The sequence below is a fragment of the Dreissena polymorpha genome, chromosome 1 (genome assembly GCF_020536995.1).
Source record: "Dreissena polymorpha isolate Duluth1 chromosome 1, UMN_Dpol_1.0, whole genome shotgun sequence".
Taxonomy (NCBI): Eukaryota; Metazoa; Mollusca; class Bivalvia; order Myida; family Dreissenidae; genus Dreissena; species Dreissena polymorpha.
The window spans coordinates 100,764,342-100,786,067 of record NC_068355.1 but is presented as its reverse complement, the minus strand read 5'-3'; the positions used below and the strand labels follow the sequence as shown (position 1 = coordinate 100,786,067).

At 36.3% G+C, this 21,726-nt stretch overlaps 2 protein-coding genes and 1 long non-coding RNA gene across 6 annotated transcripts in view; 2 read left to right on the top strand and 1 right to left on the bottom strand.

Moving 5' to 3' along the window:
• Positions 1–675: 675 nt before the first annotated feature.
• Positions 676–8,634, top strand: LOC127842698 (40S ribosomal protein S13). Its single transcript, XM_052372374.1, has 6 exons — positions 676–790; positions 1,061–1,109; positions 3,159–3,237; positions 3,970–4,139; positions 8,167–8,267; positions 8,547–8,634. The coding sequence occupies exons 1-6, from the start codon at positions 768–770 to the stop codon at positions 8,578–8,580; spliced, it is 456 nt and encodes a 151-aa protein (XP_052228334.1). The 5' UTR covers positions 676–767; the 3' UTR covers positions 8,581–8,634.
• Positions 8,635–9,213: 579 nt separating this feature from the next.
• Positions 9,214–11,460, top strand: LOC127842722 (uncharacterized). The gene is made up of 2 exons (XR_008031850.1): positions 9,214–9,352; positions 9,499–11,460. It is a non-coding gene; the product is annotated as an uncharacterized LOC127842722 (long non-coding RNA).
• Positions 11,461–17,267: 5,807 nt separating this feature from the next.
• Positions 17,268–21,726, bottom strand: part of LOC127842616 (fatty acyl-CoA reductase 1-like) — a 51,569-nt gene continuing 47,110 nt past the window's right edge. For all 4 annotated transcript variants that reach the window (XM_052372213.1, XM_052372208.1, XM_052372209.1 and 1 more), the window contains one exon: positions 17,268–20,827. In XM_052372213.1, coding sequence (XP_052228173.1) covers positions 20,668–20,827 — 160 coding nt within the window. In that variant the 3' untranslated portion in view covers positions 17,268–20,667. The remainder of the gene's footprint in view (positions 20,828–21,726) is intronic.

The window sequence follows — 21,726 nt, the reverse complement described above, 5'->3', positions numbered from 1 at the left end:
TGTAATTATGAGACAATAACGGTCGTCATTACGAGCTAATGGGTCGTATTTACGACATGGCAAGTCTTAATTACAAGACAAAAAGTAGTAATTGCGAGATATTAAGTCGTAACTGCGAGAGACGTCGTCGTAATTAAATGATACTAATGCATAGGTACGCAAGTATGTGTGCAGTATATTTAGTTGTTTTCTTTTTTAAATTACAATCTAGTAACAATACGTTTCAATATCGTATATGATCCTTGACATATTTGCAATTAAATTATCGCTTATTAAAGTCTATTGTGTACAGCCGTTTTGAGGGTGTTTTTTTTCTCAACATGTACTTAGACGCACGTCTTACTATGCTCGCTGAAGCAGCTTATTCTTACAGTATTTAATCTGCAAATATTTGCTTTTGCGTCACAATCGCTATGGTCTTTCTACCGAAGCTGAATAACTTTTTTAGTTTTTAGCTAACCAACGTTTTTTTCCCGTTCAAGCAGTTTGACGTCAATAAAGCTTAGTACAATAATTAACCATTGTTAGCAAATTAATTTATCATTTTATTGTATGCGCTGAGTTATATGCTTCATTTACATGGTTCATATTAATTATTGTTTTATTTTTATTTATTTTGTAAAATGTTATATTGTCTGATATAGTTTTATTAGAACGAAATCAGTGTCGTGTAACCATCAATAAAAAAAGCCGCTTTTATAACATGTTGTTCTGTTAACAACACCGATAAGTCTTTCCATCCGGGTCTTTTCCAACAATTTTTCAGCATGGGTCGCATGCACAATCCCGGGTAAAAACAATTATGAAATTAAAATACTGTCAAGCGCTACGAAGTCCTTATATCCATTTCTGTGTGTCCACATAAAAATATTGAAATGTTTTGTTTTCTAATAACCCGTAGTTTCTCTCTCAAAAGTGTTCAATATCGTGACGAAATCCCACGTGTATGCGCCTGTCTTATTTTGTGGGTGGAGAGAACGTTAATACTTCTTCGAAATGTTGACGCCATGGAAAAGGCTTCCTTTCGACACACTGTAATATTGATTTGCTTGCATTTCAGGAAGGGTATTTCCCAGTCAGCACTACCATACAGACGTTCAGTTCCAACAGTAAGATGGCTAATTATTTTGTAAAAAAATAAGACTGAAACTTGACGAAACACATGTATTCGTCAATCAAGCCCTCTAAATGAATATCATGAGACGTCACTGTATCGCAGTAATTGTCAAAAATAAATAACTAATTTGTTAAAGCGCCAATGTATTTCATGAAGTTAAAATTCAATCACTTAAAAAACCATTAATTCACCAAACAATCACGTTTATTTCTCTTAGATGTGAGAATTAATCACTAATAGACATATAACCGGAAAGGAGACGTATATGCAGAAAGGTTATAACCTGTCAAAATCTAGGTCACTCAATTATATCTAACTAATGTTTTACTTTAAGGATACAATTTCAAGAGTTGTGGGAAACAACTGCCATAAAAATATTAATAGGGTACATAATTTTTTATCACTTATTTCTGATAAAATTTCATCAAAGAAGGAAGTAAGTTTTAGCTCACCTTATTTGTCCTATCCTTATTAATTAGAATTAACGTTTTGTTCAAATTATTTTAATGGCTGATTAAAAAGATATAAACCCAATCAAAAAATGAAATGAATCAAGTTACAGGGGTTTTTCAGCACTGTCTGCTCCTCCGGAAAACGGAGGCACTCCCAAAGCAAACGGACCCGATCCCAAACCGAAATAAAAAAAATAATCCCAATTTAAAAAAAAAAATTTTTTTTTTTTTTTTAAGAATGAAGTGTCTTATAACTTGTGTGACTAACCAGTGTTTGTTTTGGTCAAAAATATCTGCTATAAGGCAGTGCCCCAGATAATTATTTGGGAAATAGGGTTTTCACTCATTGATTTTGAAAAATAGGGTGATTTCACTCTTGAAATAGGGTGAAATGAGATATAAAAATGCATATCGTAAAATCATTGCCGTTTTACTTCTGTTGAAGCTGCACGCCTGTATTGATTCAATAAAACTATAAGCTATCATCATTTACTTTAATTAACTGAATGTTTCATAACACATTCAATCCTTGAAACTGTCCATAATATAAATTGTTAAACAGAAAAAAAATGATAACACAAATTAGTCGGCACTTATTGGCTTTTTCTTTCTTGATTCGAAAACATTTGCGATTGGTTGATATTTTTGCACAACAATCGCGGACGTCTTTCGACCTCTTAAGTTATAGACTTTTCATTACGCATCCTTATAGAAGATGAAAGTACAGACGCTTTACATAGACATACACAATGAACGACGGATTAAGTCAGATTTAAAACGCATGTATGTCGTAAATACTTTGGTCAGACGCTTTATTTAACAATGAAATCTAGTCTGCAGAGCGTTTGGATAACTGACTGTTTTCCTGCGCCATCATCCAGATGCTTGCTGAATGAAAGCGTTGCTGCATTACGATAATAATTCTAAAGAGAAAATACCTGAAATGAGCAAAGCATTTTCAATTAAAGCTAGCATTTTCGATCAAAGCTATTGTATCGTACGCATCAAATGTGACGAATTTGCGTAAAAGTCAAATCTGATTTGTTTTCAATACGCATGATATTGTATTTCGTTGCGTTTTTAAACATTTTAATAGGGTGAAAGACGCAGATACGCAGCTTATCTGGGGCACTGGCTATAAGGTTTTGACTGTTCAGTTCTTATCTCAGAGTGTAACTGTAACTGAAAAACAAAACTGCAGTACTTGAATAAATGTTAAACATGCCCAATATTGCATCTGTTTATTTAAAGAAGACAAAATAACAAATAAAAACAAATTTATTTGTTAAACCGCTGAATTATTTAAGCAGGATAAATTCACAATTTTTTTTCAAATGAGCTGTTTCATCGAAGCAAAAATTCCCAAAATGGCCAATTTTGTCGATAAAAAAATTCCCAATTTGGTCAGACTCCTTTTCCCAAAATAGGCAGAAAAGACCCTGCGATATTCTAAAACAGGGATACAAGTAAATAGTTTATAAGATTATATATCCCTTTATTAGTTTTTAAATAAAATAGATCAGTGTTCCAGGTATCCTTGTGTGTTGTCAAAAATGATTTGTAAAATGTTTGTGATTTATTGTTTTCAGTGGCTGAAACTGACATCTGAAGATGTTCAAGAGCAGATTGTCAAATTGGCTAAAAAGGGATTAACACCCTCACAGATAGGTGAGAATAAAATATATATAATTATTGTATCCTCTCAATTACATCTGTATTGTTATAGTCAAAATACACAGCAGCAGAATACATGAATGACTTGTTCTAGGTCAGTGAATCAAGATTTAGTTTTGTTTTCAGCTTTAGCTTCTTGTGTTTTTTGGGCAGTTGCCAAAAACTGATACAATCATTTTCAATTTAAAAGCTTTTTTCTGATTATTTTTTCAACATCATGGGTTTATAGTTTCTTTAATTTAAATTCTTAATAAATAATTAATTATTCGCTTATATTTTTCTTTGGTATCTTTCAGAACTATGACTGTGTCAGTACATTATAATTATGCATGTTATTGACTTCCTTCACTCCCTTCGAGTTAACGAACAGCAATTAAAATGAATTTATGGCCTATTTCCATAAGAGTGCTTTAGCTGGACTATAAATGGGAGCAGCAATTGTCCAGCCCAGCTTAGCTTTACGCTCCTGGATCGAATGATCGGGGGTATATTGTTTTTGGCCTGTCTGTCATTGTATGTGTGTGTGTCCCAAAACTTTAACCCCGGTCATAACGTTTGCAATATTGAAGGTAGCAACTTGATATTTGGCATGCATGTGTATCTCATGGAGCTGCACATTTTGAGTGGTGAAAGGTCAAAGTCATCCCTCAAGGTCATATATATGGCTTCAAAGCGGCGCACTAAGGGGCATTGTGTTTCTGTCAAACACATCTCTTGTTGTTGTAGGTGTTATCCTGCGAGACTCCCATGGAGTTGCCCAGGTCAGATTTGTCACTGGCAACAAGATCCTCCGCATCTTGAAAGCCAAGGGTCTGTCCTCAGAAATCCCTGAGGATCTCTATTACCTGATCAAGAAGGCTGTCAGCATCCGAAAGCATCTAGAAAGGAACAGGAAGGTTGGACAGACTTCATTACATTGTCAAAATGCTTTTTATATGGCATAAGTTAAACCTTGTTAACACTAGAGGCTACATTTATTGTCGATCTTCATGAAAAGTGGTCAGAAAATTTAATGATATCTTGGAAGAGTTCAAAAATGGTTTTGGTTGGTTGAAAAACATGGTTGCCAGGGGGCAGGGCATTTTTCTGTTTATTGCTTTAGTACAACCTTGTTAATGCTCTAGAGGCCACTTTTATTGTCGGAGCTAAATGAAACTTGGTCAGAATATTTCTGGTTGGTTGAAAAACATGGTCATTAGGGGACAGGGCCTTCTTCCTTAAATGGCTAAAGTAAAATCCTGTTGACACTCTTTTAAGGGTATAAATATTGTTTTATCGTTCTATGATATGAAAGTAAGCAAAATTTTATATGAAAAACATTACTTATTTTCAATTTTATAGTCTTTGTAAGCGACATGAATAAACAACACTAAATTGCCCAATTAAATCAAAATTACATGATTTTCTTCAAATTTTAATGTGGCCTATTTTGCTTAAATAATTTGCACGTTTTTCGTCTCAGCAAAAAGTGTCTACCAAAAATGTGGTAAGAGAAGAGACATGGGGGAATTTCATATATTTACCAATTCTGTTGTTTGTAAATTTTATTAATAAGGTTTGATAACAACTTTATATATACAGTCTTCGAAATTAGCTTTGAAAAGTTACATGCCAGTCGGGCCAGTTACTTAAGAATTTTTACATGCCCAACATATTTTTTACATGCCCAAACTTTTTAAACCAAAATTATTACAAATCACAATATTTTAAAACTTACATGCTACACATAGTAAAGCAGAACATTTGTTTCAATAGTGGTGAATACAATTACATCTAATCAATCACTATAATTAAGACGGTCGATCATTACACCAGTGCTCTTGAAAAGAGCGTTCTCTGGTGTCCTCGTACCATTTCTTGGCTTTCTTTTTCTCTAAATCATTGTCAATTTTCTATTTTGGAAGTGCTTTATCGGGCTTAGCCCCATCAACATACCTAAGATACTGCCTCTATGTCGACAATGACATTTGTTTACATTGACAAAAACGGAAGCGTATTACTTAATTGAAATGATCGATTCAAAAAGCATCTTCTCGATTAATGTCTAGAGAAACCGTCGATAAGAACCGAATGTGACCGAACTGCATCGGTCAAATACAATAACGATGACGTGTGCAAGCAGGTGCGTGTTGTTAAACCAATCGAATTTCATTGTTTTACAACTTACGGCAAGGTGTTTGTTCGCAAAATTGAAAAATAGATCTGCAAATATCAAGAACTGCTTACGATTTTTTTTTATAAACTGTCAATTGGCTTCAATAATTTACATGCCCGGCGGGCCACAAACGTGAATTTTTGTATGTGCCCGGCAGTAATTTAACTCGCCACGGGCGATCGGGCGTGTGCTAATTTCGTAGACTGTATATACATTTTAGTGTAGGATTCTCTTAATTTCACTTATGATGGAGATTTATCTAAAGCAGAATATAATGGACTATGGAGGACCTCATTCCATTGTTCTGCCCCACCGTTTAAAAATATGCATAATTTTTTGTTGCTTTTTCATATATCAATGCTTTCACATTATTGTTGCACAAAACTCGTTTTTATTGGCTATTGATGATTTTATAGATTAAGATGCAGTATAACTTTATACTAAAACTGTATAATTTTTTATGAAGAACTTATCTTGTTGAATATACAGGGTTGTCATTATGATTGTAAACAAAGGATTATTTTGGAATAGTAACCAATATCGGCCGGGGGACAATGGGGCCGAAAACGAATTCTAGACATTTTAGGGACAAAAAACTGCTATTCTCATAGCATAAAAAGTTCAAATGAGGTCTAAAAAGAATAGAAAATTTTATGATTTTCACATTTTTAGTATACTGTACAATGTAAAAACATGTTATATTGATAGATCTTTGCATGTTCCAATTCTATCCATTACCCGATAATCCAGTATAATTACAATTTCTTTTTTTTCAAAACCAAATTACGGCCAATATTGACGATGAATATCGTCCGCCATTTAACGCAAGTGCAAATACAAATTGAATTGTGGGATTGGGGAATTCCCATTCAACATGCTTGAATCATGTGACGCGATTTGCGAGCATTGAGAGCCATTTATATTTAGTAATTACGACAAATCAACGACTCAATCGAAACTGTTACATGTACCTCCTTTCAGAAAAGTTTGCGAAAGTGAAAGTGAATATCTGAGAATAAAAACGCGTCTTCAAATTTTACGGAGTACTTTTCATACCGGGATCGCGATATAACTTGTCGGGTCATTCATGCATGTAGACCTATATGTATGCATAGTTTTGCAATCTCAAAACATGTTATTTACCTACATGTGTACTTCTTACATTATGTGTTATAACCATTTGTATAACAAAATGCATTATTTAATTGAAGTATTTTAAAATGCGTATAATTAAATGTGTTATCCGAAATCATTTTCAGATTGCATTATTCATGGAAAAAAATAAGAAAATTCTAGCAGCAGAGACACATATATCTCGTGTTTTTCGTGTACAGATGATAATCATGCCAAAATTAGACTTCATGTATAACATCACGTAATTCTTCCCCGGGGAAAGCGTGGACTTTAATATTTAGATTCTGAATAACAGCTTCTTAGCGCAGCGGTCGCTAATATATTTTATTTTGGTAGAAAATCGAAGAGCATTTTAAAATATGTGAAAACCTTTTCTCTAACTAAAAAAACTAGTAAATTACGCTCTACAGTGCTACATTCGTTGAGATACGGTCAGTAATAATCTGTGAAATGTACAGCTATTTGATACAGTTTCACGTGGGGTCGGCATGTATTTGGCTGCCTGTGCGCTGATTGGTTGACGTGCTTACCAAGAAGAATTTGATTGACAGCTAGATAAATCAATTTTGGCCACTCGCTGAGAAATTCATTGAAAACAGTAGCTCTTATGCGGAGTTAAGGGACTGACTGAATGACTGGGCGTCGCTCTACTATACTACTGTTATTCCTTGTCAATTATTGTCGGTTTGCGTGATCAAAAATTTCCAATCGCAATTTTAAAGATTGGGGAAAAACAACCGATTTTCTGGCGATTTTAACCGATGAATTCGATCTGCAATCGGTTAATAATGACAACCCTGATATATCATGCTGAATGGCTTATTCATTTAAAATAATGTAGTAGAAATAACACATTACATCACATAAATTTGCAAAGTTAACGAAAGGTCATGACGTGGCCCCTTTTTGGACCCCAAACCCACTGCCCCTTGTCAGGCGTCCTTGCCATTGTGTTGTTAGGCAGAATCTCTGCTATCAACTTTATGAAATATTCATTGATTAATGTTGCCAACATTTTTGTAAGGTAAAATTCATGAAAATATATGACAATATAAAAAGAATACCTTAGGTTTGTCAAATCCTTCAAATTAAGATATGTAGTAGTTGATATTAAAACTTTATGTCCATTATTCATGATAAAATGCATCATGGCTAAGAAAAAACACAATAGCAGATTTAAAACAAAAGCCCTATAAAGTGACATTTAATTTTGTTATGTTTGTTCCAAACCAAACAGAAAACTTATGTGGCTTATGGTAAGCTTTTACAAAACCATGCAACTCTCTGCTGCTTATAAGTGATATATTTTAAAATATTGCACCGACTTAATCTACTCCAGTAAGTGACTGCCAAAAAAATGCTTAACTATAGAGCTTCATTTGTCATTCAAGATAGTACCCAGAAAAAACATTGTCTTTTGAAAACTGACAACTATGAAAACTTGTCGCCTGTTTGCGACTTGTCGCCATGATGAGTACAGTGGAAACCATTCTCTTTCTTCAAGGAAGAGACGTTTTCTTGTCAGTACCTATGTGTTTTGCCTTAGACAAAAACTGAATATACAGTTATATTGTAAAATGATCAATGCATTTGTGTGATGTCCTGTAAATACATTGTTATGTGGCTGTTTTCAGGACATGGACGCCAAGTTCCGCCTGATTCTCGTGGAGAGCAGAATCCATCGTCTGGGTCGCTACTACAAGACCAAGCGTGTACTGCCACCCACCTGGAAATAGTAAGTCAATCATAGCAAATACACGAGGTGCTATCTCAGTGTTAACCATTATCTCCTCATTTAATTTCATTTGTGGCTTTTTACCTGCTTTTATGCAAAAAAATTGCATCATAATTTAAACAGAAATACTAAAAAAGCAAAGCAAATGAAATACAAGAATGTTGTTATCCCTAATAAATTTTCAAATATTCTGGATTGGCTTTCGCTTGTAATGTATTTTATTATGTCAAGAATCCCATCCTTCGATGCTTGTACAAAGTTCTGTTGTGTGGTTTTCAGCGCCTCTGCCACAGCAGCTGCCATGGTCCAGTAATCTGCAAATACCTTGTACAGTGAAGAAAAAAATAAAGAGAAAAACTGTCTAAAATGCTTGTAATGTTGTTTGCTTTGTGTTTGCCAAAATCATATTACTAGAATTGCAAAAGAACTGTTGTATGCATAAGAGTATACAAAAATGATAACATCAACATGTGGCAATTTGTTTTAGCTCACCTGAACATGAAAAGGTCTTTGGTAGCTATTGTGGCCACCATTTATCAGTCGTCAATTACTGAGGGTTTTTAACTTTCAGCTTATGTTCGCTCTTGAGGCTGCATTTTTCCTCAAATCTTGATGAAACTTGGTTAGAATGTTTGTCATAACAAAAGCTAACCCAAATTTGAATCTGGGTTAAATGCATCACATAACTGAATCACAATGTCAAATCTTAAAACCCCCACCTTGTACCACTATTGAAGCCACATATATAATTACAACTTAATGAAACTTGTTAAGAATTTGTATCTTTAAATCAGAGGCGTCGGAGCTGGGGCGGCAATATTTTCGGCAAAAATGAAATTTCGGCAAAGACCTATTTCAGTTTTTAGCCGGATTTTTTTCGAAAAAATCTCGGCTTATAGATTGATGTTGTCGGGGCGGGCGGGGGGGGCGGGCGGGGTGGCGGCGTGCTCGAAAATGTTAAAGTTCTTATTTCATGGTATAACTTTGGTATGCTTGGACCTAGAGTCTTCAAACTTGACATGAAGGTTGGCCAGGATTAACAGATGACCACTGGTCATTTCAAGGTCATTCATTTGAAGGTCAAGGTCATTGTGACCTTCAATATAAAAAATGTTAAAGTTCTTATAACTTTGGTATGCTTGGACCTAGAGTCTTGAAACTTGACATGAAGGTTGGCCATAACTAGTTAGTAACCACTGGTCATTTCAAGGTCATTCATTTGAAGGTCAAGGTCACTGTGACCTTGAATGTAAAAATGTTTAAGTTCTTATTTCATGGTATAACTTTGGTATGCTTGGACCTAGAGTCTTCAAACTTGACATGAAGGTTGGCCAGGATTAACAGATGACCACTGGTCATTTCAAGGTCATTCATTTGAAGGTGAAGGTCACTGTGACCTTCAATATAAAAATGTTAAAGTTGTTATAACTTTGGTATGCTTGGACCTAGAGTCTTGAAACTTGACATGAAGGTTGGCCAGAACTAGTAAGTAACCACTGGACATTTCAAGGTCATTCATTTGAAGGTCAAGGTCACTGTGACCTTGAATGTAAAAATGTTAAAGTTGTTATAACTTTGGTATGCTTGGACCTAGAGTCTTGAAACTTGACATGAAGGTTGGCCAGAACTAGTAAGTAACCACTGGACATTTCAAGGTCATTCATTTGAAGGTCAAGGTCACTGTGACCTTGAATGTAAAAATGTTAAAGTTCTTATTTCATGTTATTACTTTGGTATGCTTGTACCTAGAGTCTTCAAACTTGAAATAAAGATTGGCCAGTACTAGAAGATGACCACTGGTCATTTCAATGTCATTCATTTGAAGGTCAAGGTCACTGTGACCTTAAATGTTAAAATGTTAAAATTGTTATAACTTTGGTATGCTTGGACATAGAGTCTTCAAACTTGACATGAAGGTTTGCAAGCACACTTAGATGACCACTGGTCATTTCAAGGTCATTCATTCTAAGGTCAAGGTCACTGTGACCTTGAATGTAAAACTGTTAAAGTTCTTATAACTTTGGTAGGTAAAAATGTTAAAGTTCTTATTCCATGTTATAACTTTAGGTATGCTTGTACCTAGAGTCTTCAAACTTGACATAAAGGTTGGCCAGTACTAGAAGATCACCACTGCTCATTTCAATGTCATTCATTTGAAGGTCAAGGTCACTGTGACCTTCAATGTTAAAATGTTAAAATTGTTATAACTTTGGTATGCTTGGACCTAGAATCTCAAACTTGACGTAAAGGTTTGCAAGCACACTTAGATGACCACTGGTCATTTCATAAGGCTGTCTGGATTTCTGTGTAGGTATGTGAAAGCAAAACAATAAATAGTATTATTTCATCTAAGTTTATTTTCTTACATTTGATAATGAAATTGATGGAAACTTCAAACAATATCTTACTAATTTGCTAATAAAAAAATTGAGATCAAACTTTCCTAATTGTCAATTCAAGTTCATATTTGTGACCTTAAATGTTATTGTTGTTCATGTATATGCATGCATTCAAAACATAACACAAGGTTTGCTCATGCCTTGAAAAGTACTTACATTTCATTTTGACCTTTGAACAATATTTCAGTAATTTAAGTATTGCATTGACAAAAACACGAAAGGTACTTTCCTGTCATTTAAATCAAAAATCCGGCTTCAATGCGGTCATCTCCGACCGCGGAAACTCTTGTTTATTATTTCAATACCCGTACATTTGAAAATATCTTTACCATGAAGCAAGGTTATCATGCTTTCGCGGTTATGACACGTCTATTGTTGATTGTTATCACCCGCCCGCGGTAATGTACGTGCCAATTATGTTGTTTATTGATCGGTCTCTTTTATAACGATAACCCCTTTACGCCAAGTCGCAAATGAATGTGTACAGTATAAGAAAACACGGATGTCTACATTTGGAAAATTTTAAGTGTGATGACCTTGTGGTACCTATATGGTTGCCGGCTAGTGTTCAGTATTCAATGTAAAAATGACCTTGTGGTACCTGTATGGTTGCTGGTCAATGTGAAAATTAAAAAAACAACTAAATAGATAAATTATCATAATTGATTGCGATAGCGTTCACATTTGATTGTCCTGTGATATTATAGTTGTATGTTTCATGCGATATGGTAATATTGTTACTGTACATACATGTATAAAAAGACATCGAATACAACTTAATACTAGCATCTTAATTTGACGTAGCAGTTTACGTTACATGATCCCTATTGTTGTGTCGCCTGCTACAAAGTACAAACTGCGACAAATAGGGATCACTTCTCCATCGTCTGTCTGTCTGTCACAAAATTGTGTCATTCAGAATATGCCTGTAATAGACGTGTATAAGGTCAGGTATCGGGCATAAAAACGCACCAGAATGCGCCAGTTGATGCTAAAATTTGGGGAAAAAAACCGGACCCCACCAACGGGAGGGGATACACCCTCCCATACCCACCCCCTCCGCCGCCCCAATGTCAATTTGCTTCCGACGCCCCTGTCAAATTGACTATAGGCCAAGATAAAATGTGTTACGTTCGCCACCTCTTTTTTTAGGTGGCGCTCAGGCCCGGATGTTATGAAATTTCGTGGATAATTTTACAGATTGATTAGGTTTTATGTTTATTCAACATATTTTGCATTATTTTTAAAATCGGGCAATGTAGTGCGATTCAGCGAAGATTAATTAATCAAAAATGTACAGAAACATACATTCTCAACCCATTTAAAAACATGAGAACCTTTATAAGTTGTGGCATGGTGGAGTTTTTAAAAAGCATTTCGATGCGTTTTCTTTGAGACGATACAATTCCCCCCCCCCCCCCCCCCCCCCCCCCCCCCATTTAAATCTCTAACGATTGCGTACAACATACATTAGATGCTACATGCACAGAAATATTGGCTTCTTGCCGACGTAGTAGATAATTTTGAACTTTCCAAAAGAGATTCCTTAGAGACAATATTAAGGAGATCTTTTTGAAAAATGCAAATTTTTCTATTAGATCGGCTAGAAACCGATGTTTTTGAGCACGCATGAACTTGTACATGTTCAAAGCAATCATTTAATGTAATGAATCAATTGGCTGGGAATTTGCTCGTCACACCGGCAAAAGACATCGATTTGCCTTTATGAATTCTACCATGCCACAACTTATAAAGGTCCTCACGTTTTCAAATAGTATGTGTTTGTACATCTTTGGATGAATTTATAATCGCTGAATGGCACTAAATTGGTCCGATTTTTGAAAGTGATGCGAAAAAAGTTGAAAAAACAATCGCCCTGTAAAATTATCCGTAAATATCAAAACATCGGGGCCTGAGCGCCACCTCGGAAGTAGCTTTAGCTGATTTATTAATGCATATCAAATAAGAGGTGACGCGCTTGATTAACGGCCGTGAAATTATCCTAAATGTGTCATCACCATCTGACACGTTTTGTTTTTCTTTTTTTATCGAGTGCACCGGGATTGTCTCCCATATGGCCATCGCCCCCAGAAAGACGTGTTAGTTGGTTACGGGGGATAGTGCAAGATACAGGAGACACCCCGTTCCAGAGGTGACCCTGGGTCTTTTAGTGCCCGGTGTATAGCACCTAGTACACTGCACCTCGGTTTAATGTCTCATGCGAAAGACGAGTTAGTAGGTTAGGTGCAGCGGGGGATCGAACCAGCGATCTCTGGATTGTGAAGCCAGTGTGTTACCACTAGACCACGGATCCGCTACCACCATCTGACACGGTCCCAGATGAGGATAATTATACCCCCACAAACGAAGTTAAGAGGGTAACGGATCCGTGGTCTAGTGGTAACACACTGGCTTCACAATCCAGAGATCGCTGGTTCGATCCCCCGCTGCACCTAACCTACTAACTCGTCTTTCGCATGAGACTTTAAACCGAGGTGCAGTGTATAGGTGCTATACACCGGGCACTAAAAGACGCAGGGTCACCTCTGGAACGGGGTGACTCCTGTATCTTGCACTATCCCCCGTAACCAACTAACCCGTCTTTCTGGGGGCGATGGCCATATGGGAGACAATCCCGGTGCACTCGATAAAAAATAATGAAGAAGAAGTTAAGAGGGGTATATAGGAGTGAGCTTGTCGGTTTGTCGGTCCGTATTAAGTGTCCGCTCTCTAATTCAGGTTGTTTTCATCTGATCTTCACCAAACTTGGTCAGATGTTGTATCTAGATGATGTCTAGGTCAAGTTCGAATATGGGTCATGCCGGGTCAAAAATGAGGTCACGTGGTCACTTAGTGCGTTTTAAACATTGAGCATGGTGTCCTGCTCTCTAATTCAAGTAGTTTTCATCAGAGCTTCACCAAACTTGGTCAGAAGTTGTATATAGATGATGTGTAAATCAAGTTCGAACATGGGCTATGCGGGGTCAAAAACTAGGTCACGGGGTCACTTAGTGCGTTTTAAACATTGAGCATGGTGTCCGCTCTCTAATTCAAGTTGTTTTCATCAGAGCTTCACCAAACTTTTTCAGAAGTTGTATCTAGATGATGTGTAGGTCAAGTTCGAACATGGGCCATGTCGGGTCAAAAACAAGGTCACGGGGCCACTTAGTGCGTTTTAAACAGTAATCATGGTGTCCGTTGTTTTTTTTGTGAAGACATTTTCAAAATATTCTGTGTCAATGCGGAATGTGGGGGTATTCGTCACGTCTGTGACAAAGCTCTAGTTGCGGTAAGTTTCATGGTTGTGGCTCCTATCTTTTTGGAGATAAAGCTAGACAGAGTAAAATTCTATGTAAAGGGTTTTTATGCCACTGGTAGGGCTTTTCACGGCCGTTAATCACGCGCGCCACCTCGTTTTTTGAGATGCATTATTAAATGAGCCATTTCTACCTAGGAAGTGGACGCTCAGACCCGGATGTTTTGAAATTTAATTTGAAATAGAATTGCATTGCCCGATTGTAAAAAGAATGCAAACTATTTTGAAAAAAAGCCTAATCACCCTGAAAAATTATCCATAAAATTTTAAAACATCCGGGCCTGAGCGCAACCTCGGAAGTTGCATTGGCTCATTTATTAATGCATCTCAAAAGAGAGGTGGCACGCGTGATTAACGGCCGTGATATTATTATATAGCAGTCGCACTGTCCGTCTGGTATTCTGTTTTCCGGAGTTTTTTTTATACATAAAGCTTTACGATATTGAGCTGATTTTATGGATGCAGTAGGGTCATAATTGTATTTCACAAACCCAGCTCTTGTTCGAATTAAAAAAGCCATAACTCGGTTATTGACAAGAGGAACAACGTGGGTGGCAATTCAATTTGGATTGCCCTCATCATATATACACACATCTTATTCATATATACACACACACACACCAAGTTTCAATTAAATTGGCCATAGCAGTTCCAAGATGTGGTTCCAAAAGTGTGCTTATTTTCAAGTAATTAATTGCTATGACTCGATTATTTGTGAGTCGAAAGCGAAGGCATTGTATCATTATGTTCATCCTCCTTTTATCAATGTTTACACTCATACATAGTTTCAATGAATTCGGCCAAAGCAGTTCCGAAGTATAACTCCGGACGTAAGTTTTCCAGAAGTATGGACAGTAGGAAAAAACAGATGAACTTACGTCAAAAGAATAGCCCTCACCCTGTGGAAAATAAAAAGTATCGAATTGATACAGGGAGCTTTAAGGAAGTGCAGAGTTGTTGCCCTTAAATGAATTTTCTTGTGCAGGTCATTACGCTCTTATTATGGAAAGTTACAATTAAAGTATAATAACGAAACTTCTCTTATTAATACGCATGTCTTTTTCTTCTCTTTTTTTGAGGGGGTGGGGGTATATTGCAGTGAATGGATTTACGTGACTTCTTGCAGTTTGTGCCGATATCTTAAGGTATACGAATAAATCCTTGAATACGTCTGAAAATGGTGACAAATGTTCACGTTGCGTGAAGCATAATCGTGCAGTGTACATGGATTTTTTTAACAAGAACATGTGCTTATTAAATAAAGTAATTCGGATGTTATTTCACATTGCCATAAGAAGCTTAAAAATCTGTCTTTTATGCACTAGTTGAAATTCTTAAGAAAAAAATGCTTATTGGAAAAAAGCAGCACCGATGTGCAAACTTCAATTAACGTTTAATAAGGAACCGAACAAAGTCACGCGAAGATATATTGAGAGTAAAGTGCAGCGTATATGGGTCACAACTCTAGCGTTTTTATTTAGTCCGTAACTTTTTTGGAGTATTACTCTGGAAGTATTAAAGGTTGATTACTTATCTTAGTATATTGCCTTAAACGAGCCCTAAAATATATCCAGAAATTCAGATGCAATTGTTCGTTATTTTTTATGTGTGGAGCATAAATTTTTCAGTTTTAAGGGATCAAAACATTTGTTACATTATGTATATCACTCACTTTGAATTGATCTGAATGTAATAAAAGTTCATTTAATTAGGAACACTGAGATGCAATGCAGAGTGCAAATAAATGACAAATCTTTTTTCAGTATTAGCCTTTGTTCTTTGTTTATTTTCTGTATCACAAGAATTACATACATATTGTCAATTTTCCCCTACTTTGAAGGTCTAGAGCAATTGTTTGAGTCATGCTCATTCCAGTATAGACAACTCCCTTACTTGAATCTAAGGAAAGGGGAGAATTGCCGTAGAATAATCCCCACACAAGTAATGTGGCCAGATGGGGAATCTACAAGTACATAGACTCCCACAGCTTTCATATCGCGTTCCAATGTAATCTTATCAATGTCCCAGTGATGATGACAGACTAATCAGCACCTTCTTCACTTGTGATATCTCATCATTGTCCCAGTGATGATGACATACTAATCAGCACCTTCTTCACAATGTGCCAGTGATGATGACAGACTAATCAGCATCTTCTTCACAATGTGCCAGTGATGATGACAGGCTAATCAGCACCTTCTTCACAATGTCCCAGTGATGATGACAGACTAATCAGCACCTTCTTCACAATGTGCCAGTGATGATGACAGACTAATCAGCACCTTCTTCACAATGTCCCAGTGATGATGACAGACTAATCAGCACCTTCTTCACAATGTGCCAGTGATGATGACAGACTAATCAGCACCTTCTTCACAATGTCCCAGTGATGATGACAGACTAATCAGCACCTTCTTCACAATGTCCCAGTGATGATGACAGATTAATCAGCACCTTCTTCACAATGTCCCAGTGATGATGACAGACTAATCAGCACCTTCTTCACAATGTCCTAGTGATCATGACAGACTAATCAGCACCTTCTTCACAATGTGCCAGTGATGATGACAGACTAATCAGCCCCTTCTTCACAATGTCCCAGTGATTATGACAGACTAATCAGCACCTTATTCACAATGTCCCAGTGATGATGACAGACTAATCAGCGCCTTCTTCACAATGTCCCAGTGATGATGACAGACTAATCAGCACCTTCTTCGCAATGTCCCAGTGATGATGACTGACTAATCAGCACCTTCTTCACAATGTCCTAGTGATCATGACAGACTAATCAGCACCTTCTTCACAATGTGCCAGTGATGATGACAGACTAATCAGCCCCTTCTTCACAATGTCCCAGTGATTATGACAGACTAATCAGCACCTTATTCACAATGTCCCAGTGATGATGACAGACTAATCAGCGCCTTCTTCACAATGTCCCAGTGATGATGACAGACTAATCAGCACCTTATTCACAATGTCCCAGTGATGATGACAGACTAATCAGCCCCTTCTTCACAATGTCCCAGTGATTATGACAGACTAATCAGCACCTTATTCACAATGTCCCAGTGATGATGACAGACTAATCAGCACCTTATTCACAATGTCCCAGTGATGATGACAGACTAATCAGCACCTTATTCACAATGTCCTAGTGATGATGACAGACTAATCAGCACCTTCTTCACTTGTGATGCTCATATTCGATCCAGTTGAGAAATGTAAACCTTTGGCTTTTTAATTTGTTAATAAATATCAATACAACAAAGAACACAATAGTATGTTGGATTTCTTTTTTTATTCTAGGTACAAAATGTTGCACATATAAACTTGTAGAAAAATCTATTGAAACGACACAGCCTAATCTAATGTTAAAGCTTCAAATGCATCATCAACAGAAATACATCATCAGGGGTCTCACTTGTTGTTTCCCTCCATTTCGATGCCAATATATCTTAACACAAAGTTTGACAGTTTTTCTTTTTTTCTTTTCCCTATCACACCCCTGATAAGACAAGTGTGCAAGCTTTGGGAGTTCTCAGTGAAGAAAATACAGGTTCCATGTGGTATTAAAATTAAACTGATGTGATTCTTGCTAAAAATGTAAAGCATAACGTTTTGAAAGATAAAATGTATAAAGAAAAGAAATTAATGCAATATTCATAAAAATAAATTGTGACAAAAGCAAATGAACTATTTGCCATGCATTCAAAGATTCAATATCACAGACAACAAGATAATAATTTTACAAAAAGAGAACTTGAAATAATTTAATAAATAGAGAATTCCTGGTAGTATATATCTGGGCAAACTACTTGACTAGATAAAATGAAGTTGAGGTTACTGCTCTTATTTAAAAAATATGCTACTCTTAATTAAAATATATTCTGAATAAAAAAGATACTCAGATTTTTTTCCCTGCTTGGGTTGGGTGAGGCACTCTGTACCAAATATACTTGATCAGGATGCAATACAGAGTCTTAATCCTTTGCATGCTGGGATATTTGTCGTCTGCTAAATTGATGTCTGCTGAAATTCTAAAATAATAATTTTCTTTCACTTTTTTTCAAAGACCTATATCAGAATAGCAAACAGTTTGGATCCTGATCAGACGCCACATTTTGTGGCGTCTGATCTGGATCCAAACTGTTTGCAAAGGCCTTTAAAATTGGGTTCCAGCACTAAAAGGGTAAAACCATGATGGGTATAAATGCAGGTGTACACTCATATACAGATCTTATAGAAAAAAATGAAGAAGGCTTTAATGAATTCATTTTCAATGCGAGATCACAATGTTTAAATGCACTTCTGACAATAACAAAATTGTAGCAAATTTACAATGTGTTTATGAGAAAAAAGATACAAATACAACATATAAAATCTGCCACTGGTGCTTATGTAAAGTAGGTAGCACCAAAGTAAACAACTGCTTTGAGTGAAGTGTACTGTGAAAGTGTGAAAAAAGATCTCTATTTTCTCTTACAAACATAAAAATCGTTTCCAAACTCCATTGATTTGGTTAGAATGTATTTTCAAAACTGTTAGTTGATACTGAAACTATGAAGCGTGAAGTATTCCGATACTTACACACTATACCAAATTATTAACAAGGCAAATATATCCCAGAGTTCAACTAACAACACTTAACACGTAGCTTACGGTTAAAATATGTCTTTTTTGTTAAATAGTTTTCTTTAATAAGAAGTTCTAGAGAGTTTTGTTTTATTATACATGAATATGTTAGTTTACTATGTTAGTAATTTTGAATCATTTGCTTGTGTTTATTATACTGATAGATTTAGGGCCAACATATGGGGACACTCTTCCAGTCGAGCTATACATCTGATATACATACAATATGTTGTGAAATTACTGAATACTAACATAGTATTTGAAGTCACATTTAAAGTAAGGACAAATCACTTTTTGGCCAGAACAAGTCAATTTTGAGAGCTCTGGCAGAATAGACAAGTGGATGTAGAAGTAAAGTTGAGCCATGCAAAACTTTTTAACAGACATTAATATAAGCTTAACTGTGTTTGCAACAAATTAGTAAATAATTGTGCAACACTCCAAGGTTTCATATACAATAATCTGCCTATACATTAACAATATAACAAAACTGATATAAACACTTAATGAAAATTGGTACATTTGATTTCCTTGCATGTTTGTGTATACATGGATATATAAACAAGGGCTGTTTGTAAAACATGCATGCCCCCCATATGGGCTGTCTGTTGTAGTGGCAGCCATTGTGTGAATACAATTTTTGTCACTGTGACCTTGACCTTTGACCTAGTGACCTGAAAATCAATAGGGGTCATCTGCGGGTCACAATCAATATACCTATGAAGTGTCATGATCCTAGGCAAAAGCGTTCTTGAGTTATCATCCGAAAATCATTTTACTATTTCGGGTCACCGTGACCTTGACCTTTGACCTTGTGACCTCAAAATCAATAGGGGTCATCTGCAAGTCATGATCAATGTAGCTATGAAGTTTCATGATCCTAGGCGTATGCGTTCTTGAGTTATCATCCGAAAACCATTTTACTATTTCGGGTCACCGTAACCTTGACCTTTGACCTAGTGACCTCAAAATCAATAGGGGTCATCAGCAAGTCATGATCAATGTACCTATGACGTTTCATGATCCTAGGCCCAAGCGTTCTTGAGTTATCGTCTGACAACCACCTGGTGGACGAACCGACAGACCGACATGAGCAAAGCAATATACCCCCTCTTCTTCGAAGGGGGGCATAATAAACAAGAGCACTGCATAACGGGTGCCACGCTCGGCTGCGAAAGCTTGTCATAATTTTTTTTTTTTTTTTTAGAGGTCACAGTGACCTTGACCTTTGACCTAGTGACCCAAAATGGGTGTGGCGTGTAGAACTCGTCAAGGTGCATCTACATATGAAGTTTCAAAGTTGTAGGTGGAAGCACTTTGATTTTAGAGGCAATGTTAAGGTTTTTGTTAAAGTTTTATATTAGAGGTGACAGTGACCTTGACCTTTGACCTAGTGACCCAAAAATGGCTGTGGCATGTAGAACTCATCAAGGTGCAACTACATATGAAGTTTCAAAGTTGTATGTGGAAGCACTTTGATTTTAGAGCCTATGTTAAAGTTTGATATTCAAGGTCACAGTGGCCTTGACCTTTGACCTAGTGACCCAAATATGGGTGTGGGGTGTAGAACTCATCAAGGTGCATCTACATATGAAGTTTTAACGTTGAAGGAGCAAGCACTTTGATTTTAGAGCCAATGTTCAGGTTTTAGAACTACGGCGGACGTCGGACGAGCTGGCTATGACAATAGCTCGGGTTTTCTCCTGAAAACAGCCTCGCTAATAAAAATTGGTATATTTGATTTCCTTGCGAGTTTGTGAACAGCTTTAGGTATTAATAACTCCATAAACACATTACTCATTTATACAAGAGTAAGATTACTGAGCTTCCCCTGATTTTAACTGTTCTTTGGAAAAACGCATCATTCCTAATTTAATGTCTGAATTTGGCTACTTCACAATTAATGCATTTTTGCAACTTTAATTTTCTTTAATGAAATCAATTTATTTGCAGCAATTGTGCGTAGCTAATGTTTAAGAAAGCCCAGCTTTCAATCCAATAGATTCAATATTTTATTTATATGCATCATGGTCCCTCCACTGCAAGCCTAGGTAGAGCGAGCAATCCCCGGCACCCTCTGCAGCAGCCGTCCGGCCCAGCCCAGGATCATGTTCCACAGGACACGTGCCACTGTGACACGCTTCACCAGCAACCTCCACACTACCATGAACACAACCACTTGGAATAGCATATTCAGTCGCTGCAACCTGTGTGAATGTAAAATGTTAGACTAACCCTTTCAGTGCGGGAACCGAATTTTGAAGGCCTGTGCAAACAGTTTGGATCCAGATGAGACGCCACAGAACGTGGCGTCTCATCAGGATCCAAACTGTTTGCTATTCGGATAGTATTCTTTGAAAAAAATCAAAGAAAATGCTAATTTTAGAAATTTAGCAGACAACATTTTAGCAGACAACAAATTTCCCAGCATGCAAAGGGTTAAAGCTCGTCACAGTGATAATGAACACTCCCTGCCATCGCACATCTTATTTTGAAGCAATTTATAAGAGAGGATGTTTGCCACGCTGTCCCGACATAAGATGTTTAGAACAATGCTTGCTCTACAAGTTCATCATAGAATTTTCTCCATGTTTTAACTAAATACTATTTAGTTAGTAATTAATACTAATAAAAATATTTAGTTCAAGGGGAAAAACTTTTTTTTAATTTGCAATTTTTTATATTGGGTAATTGAAATTACACATGCTTAACTTACTATAATAAAGAATATTGCATAGAAGTTTCAATGATGTGTATTAAAATTGGAAACATATGGGGTGATTCTGGTAAACATTCACTACTTCATCACCATTTAAAGGATTAACATATGCACAAATCCATACATTAATGACGATTAAGAAGACATAGAAAATGTTGTAATTGTTGTGGATAATGATAATTTTCCTCACTCTTTAAAGGGATCTTTTCGAGGTTTGGTAAATTGAAAAAATTGAAAAAAGTTGTTTCAGATTCGCAAATTTTCGGTTTAGTTATGATATTTGTGAGGAAACAGTATTACTGAACATTTGCCATGGTCTAATATAGCCATTATATGCATCTTTGGATGATTTAAAAACCTAAAAATTATAAAGGGTTGCAACGCGAA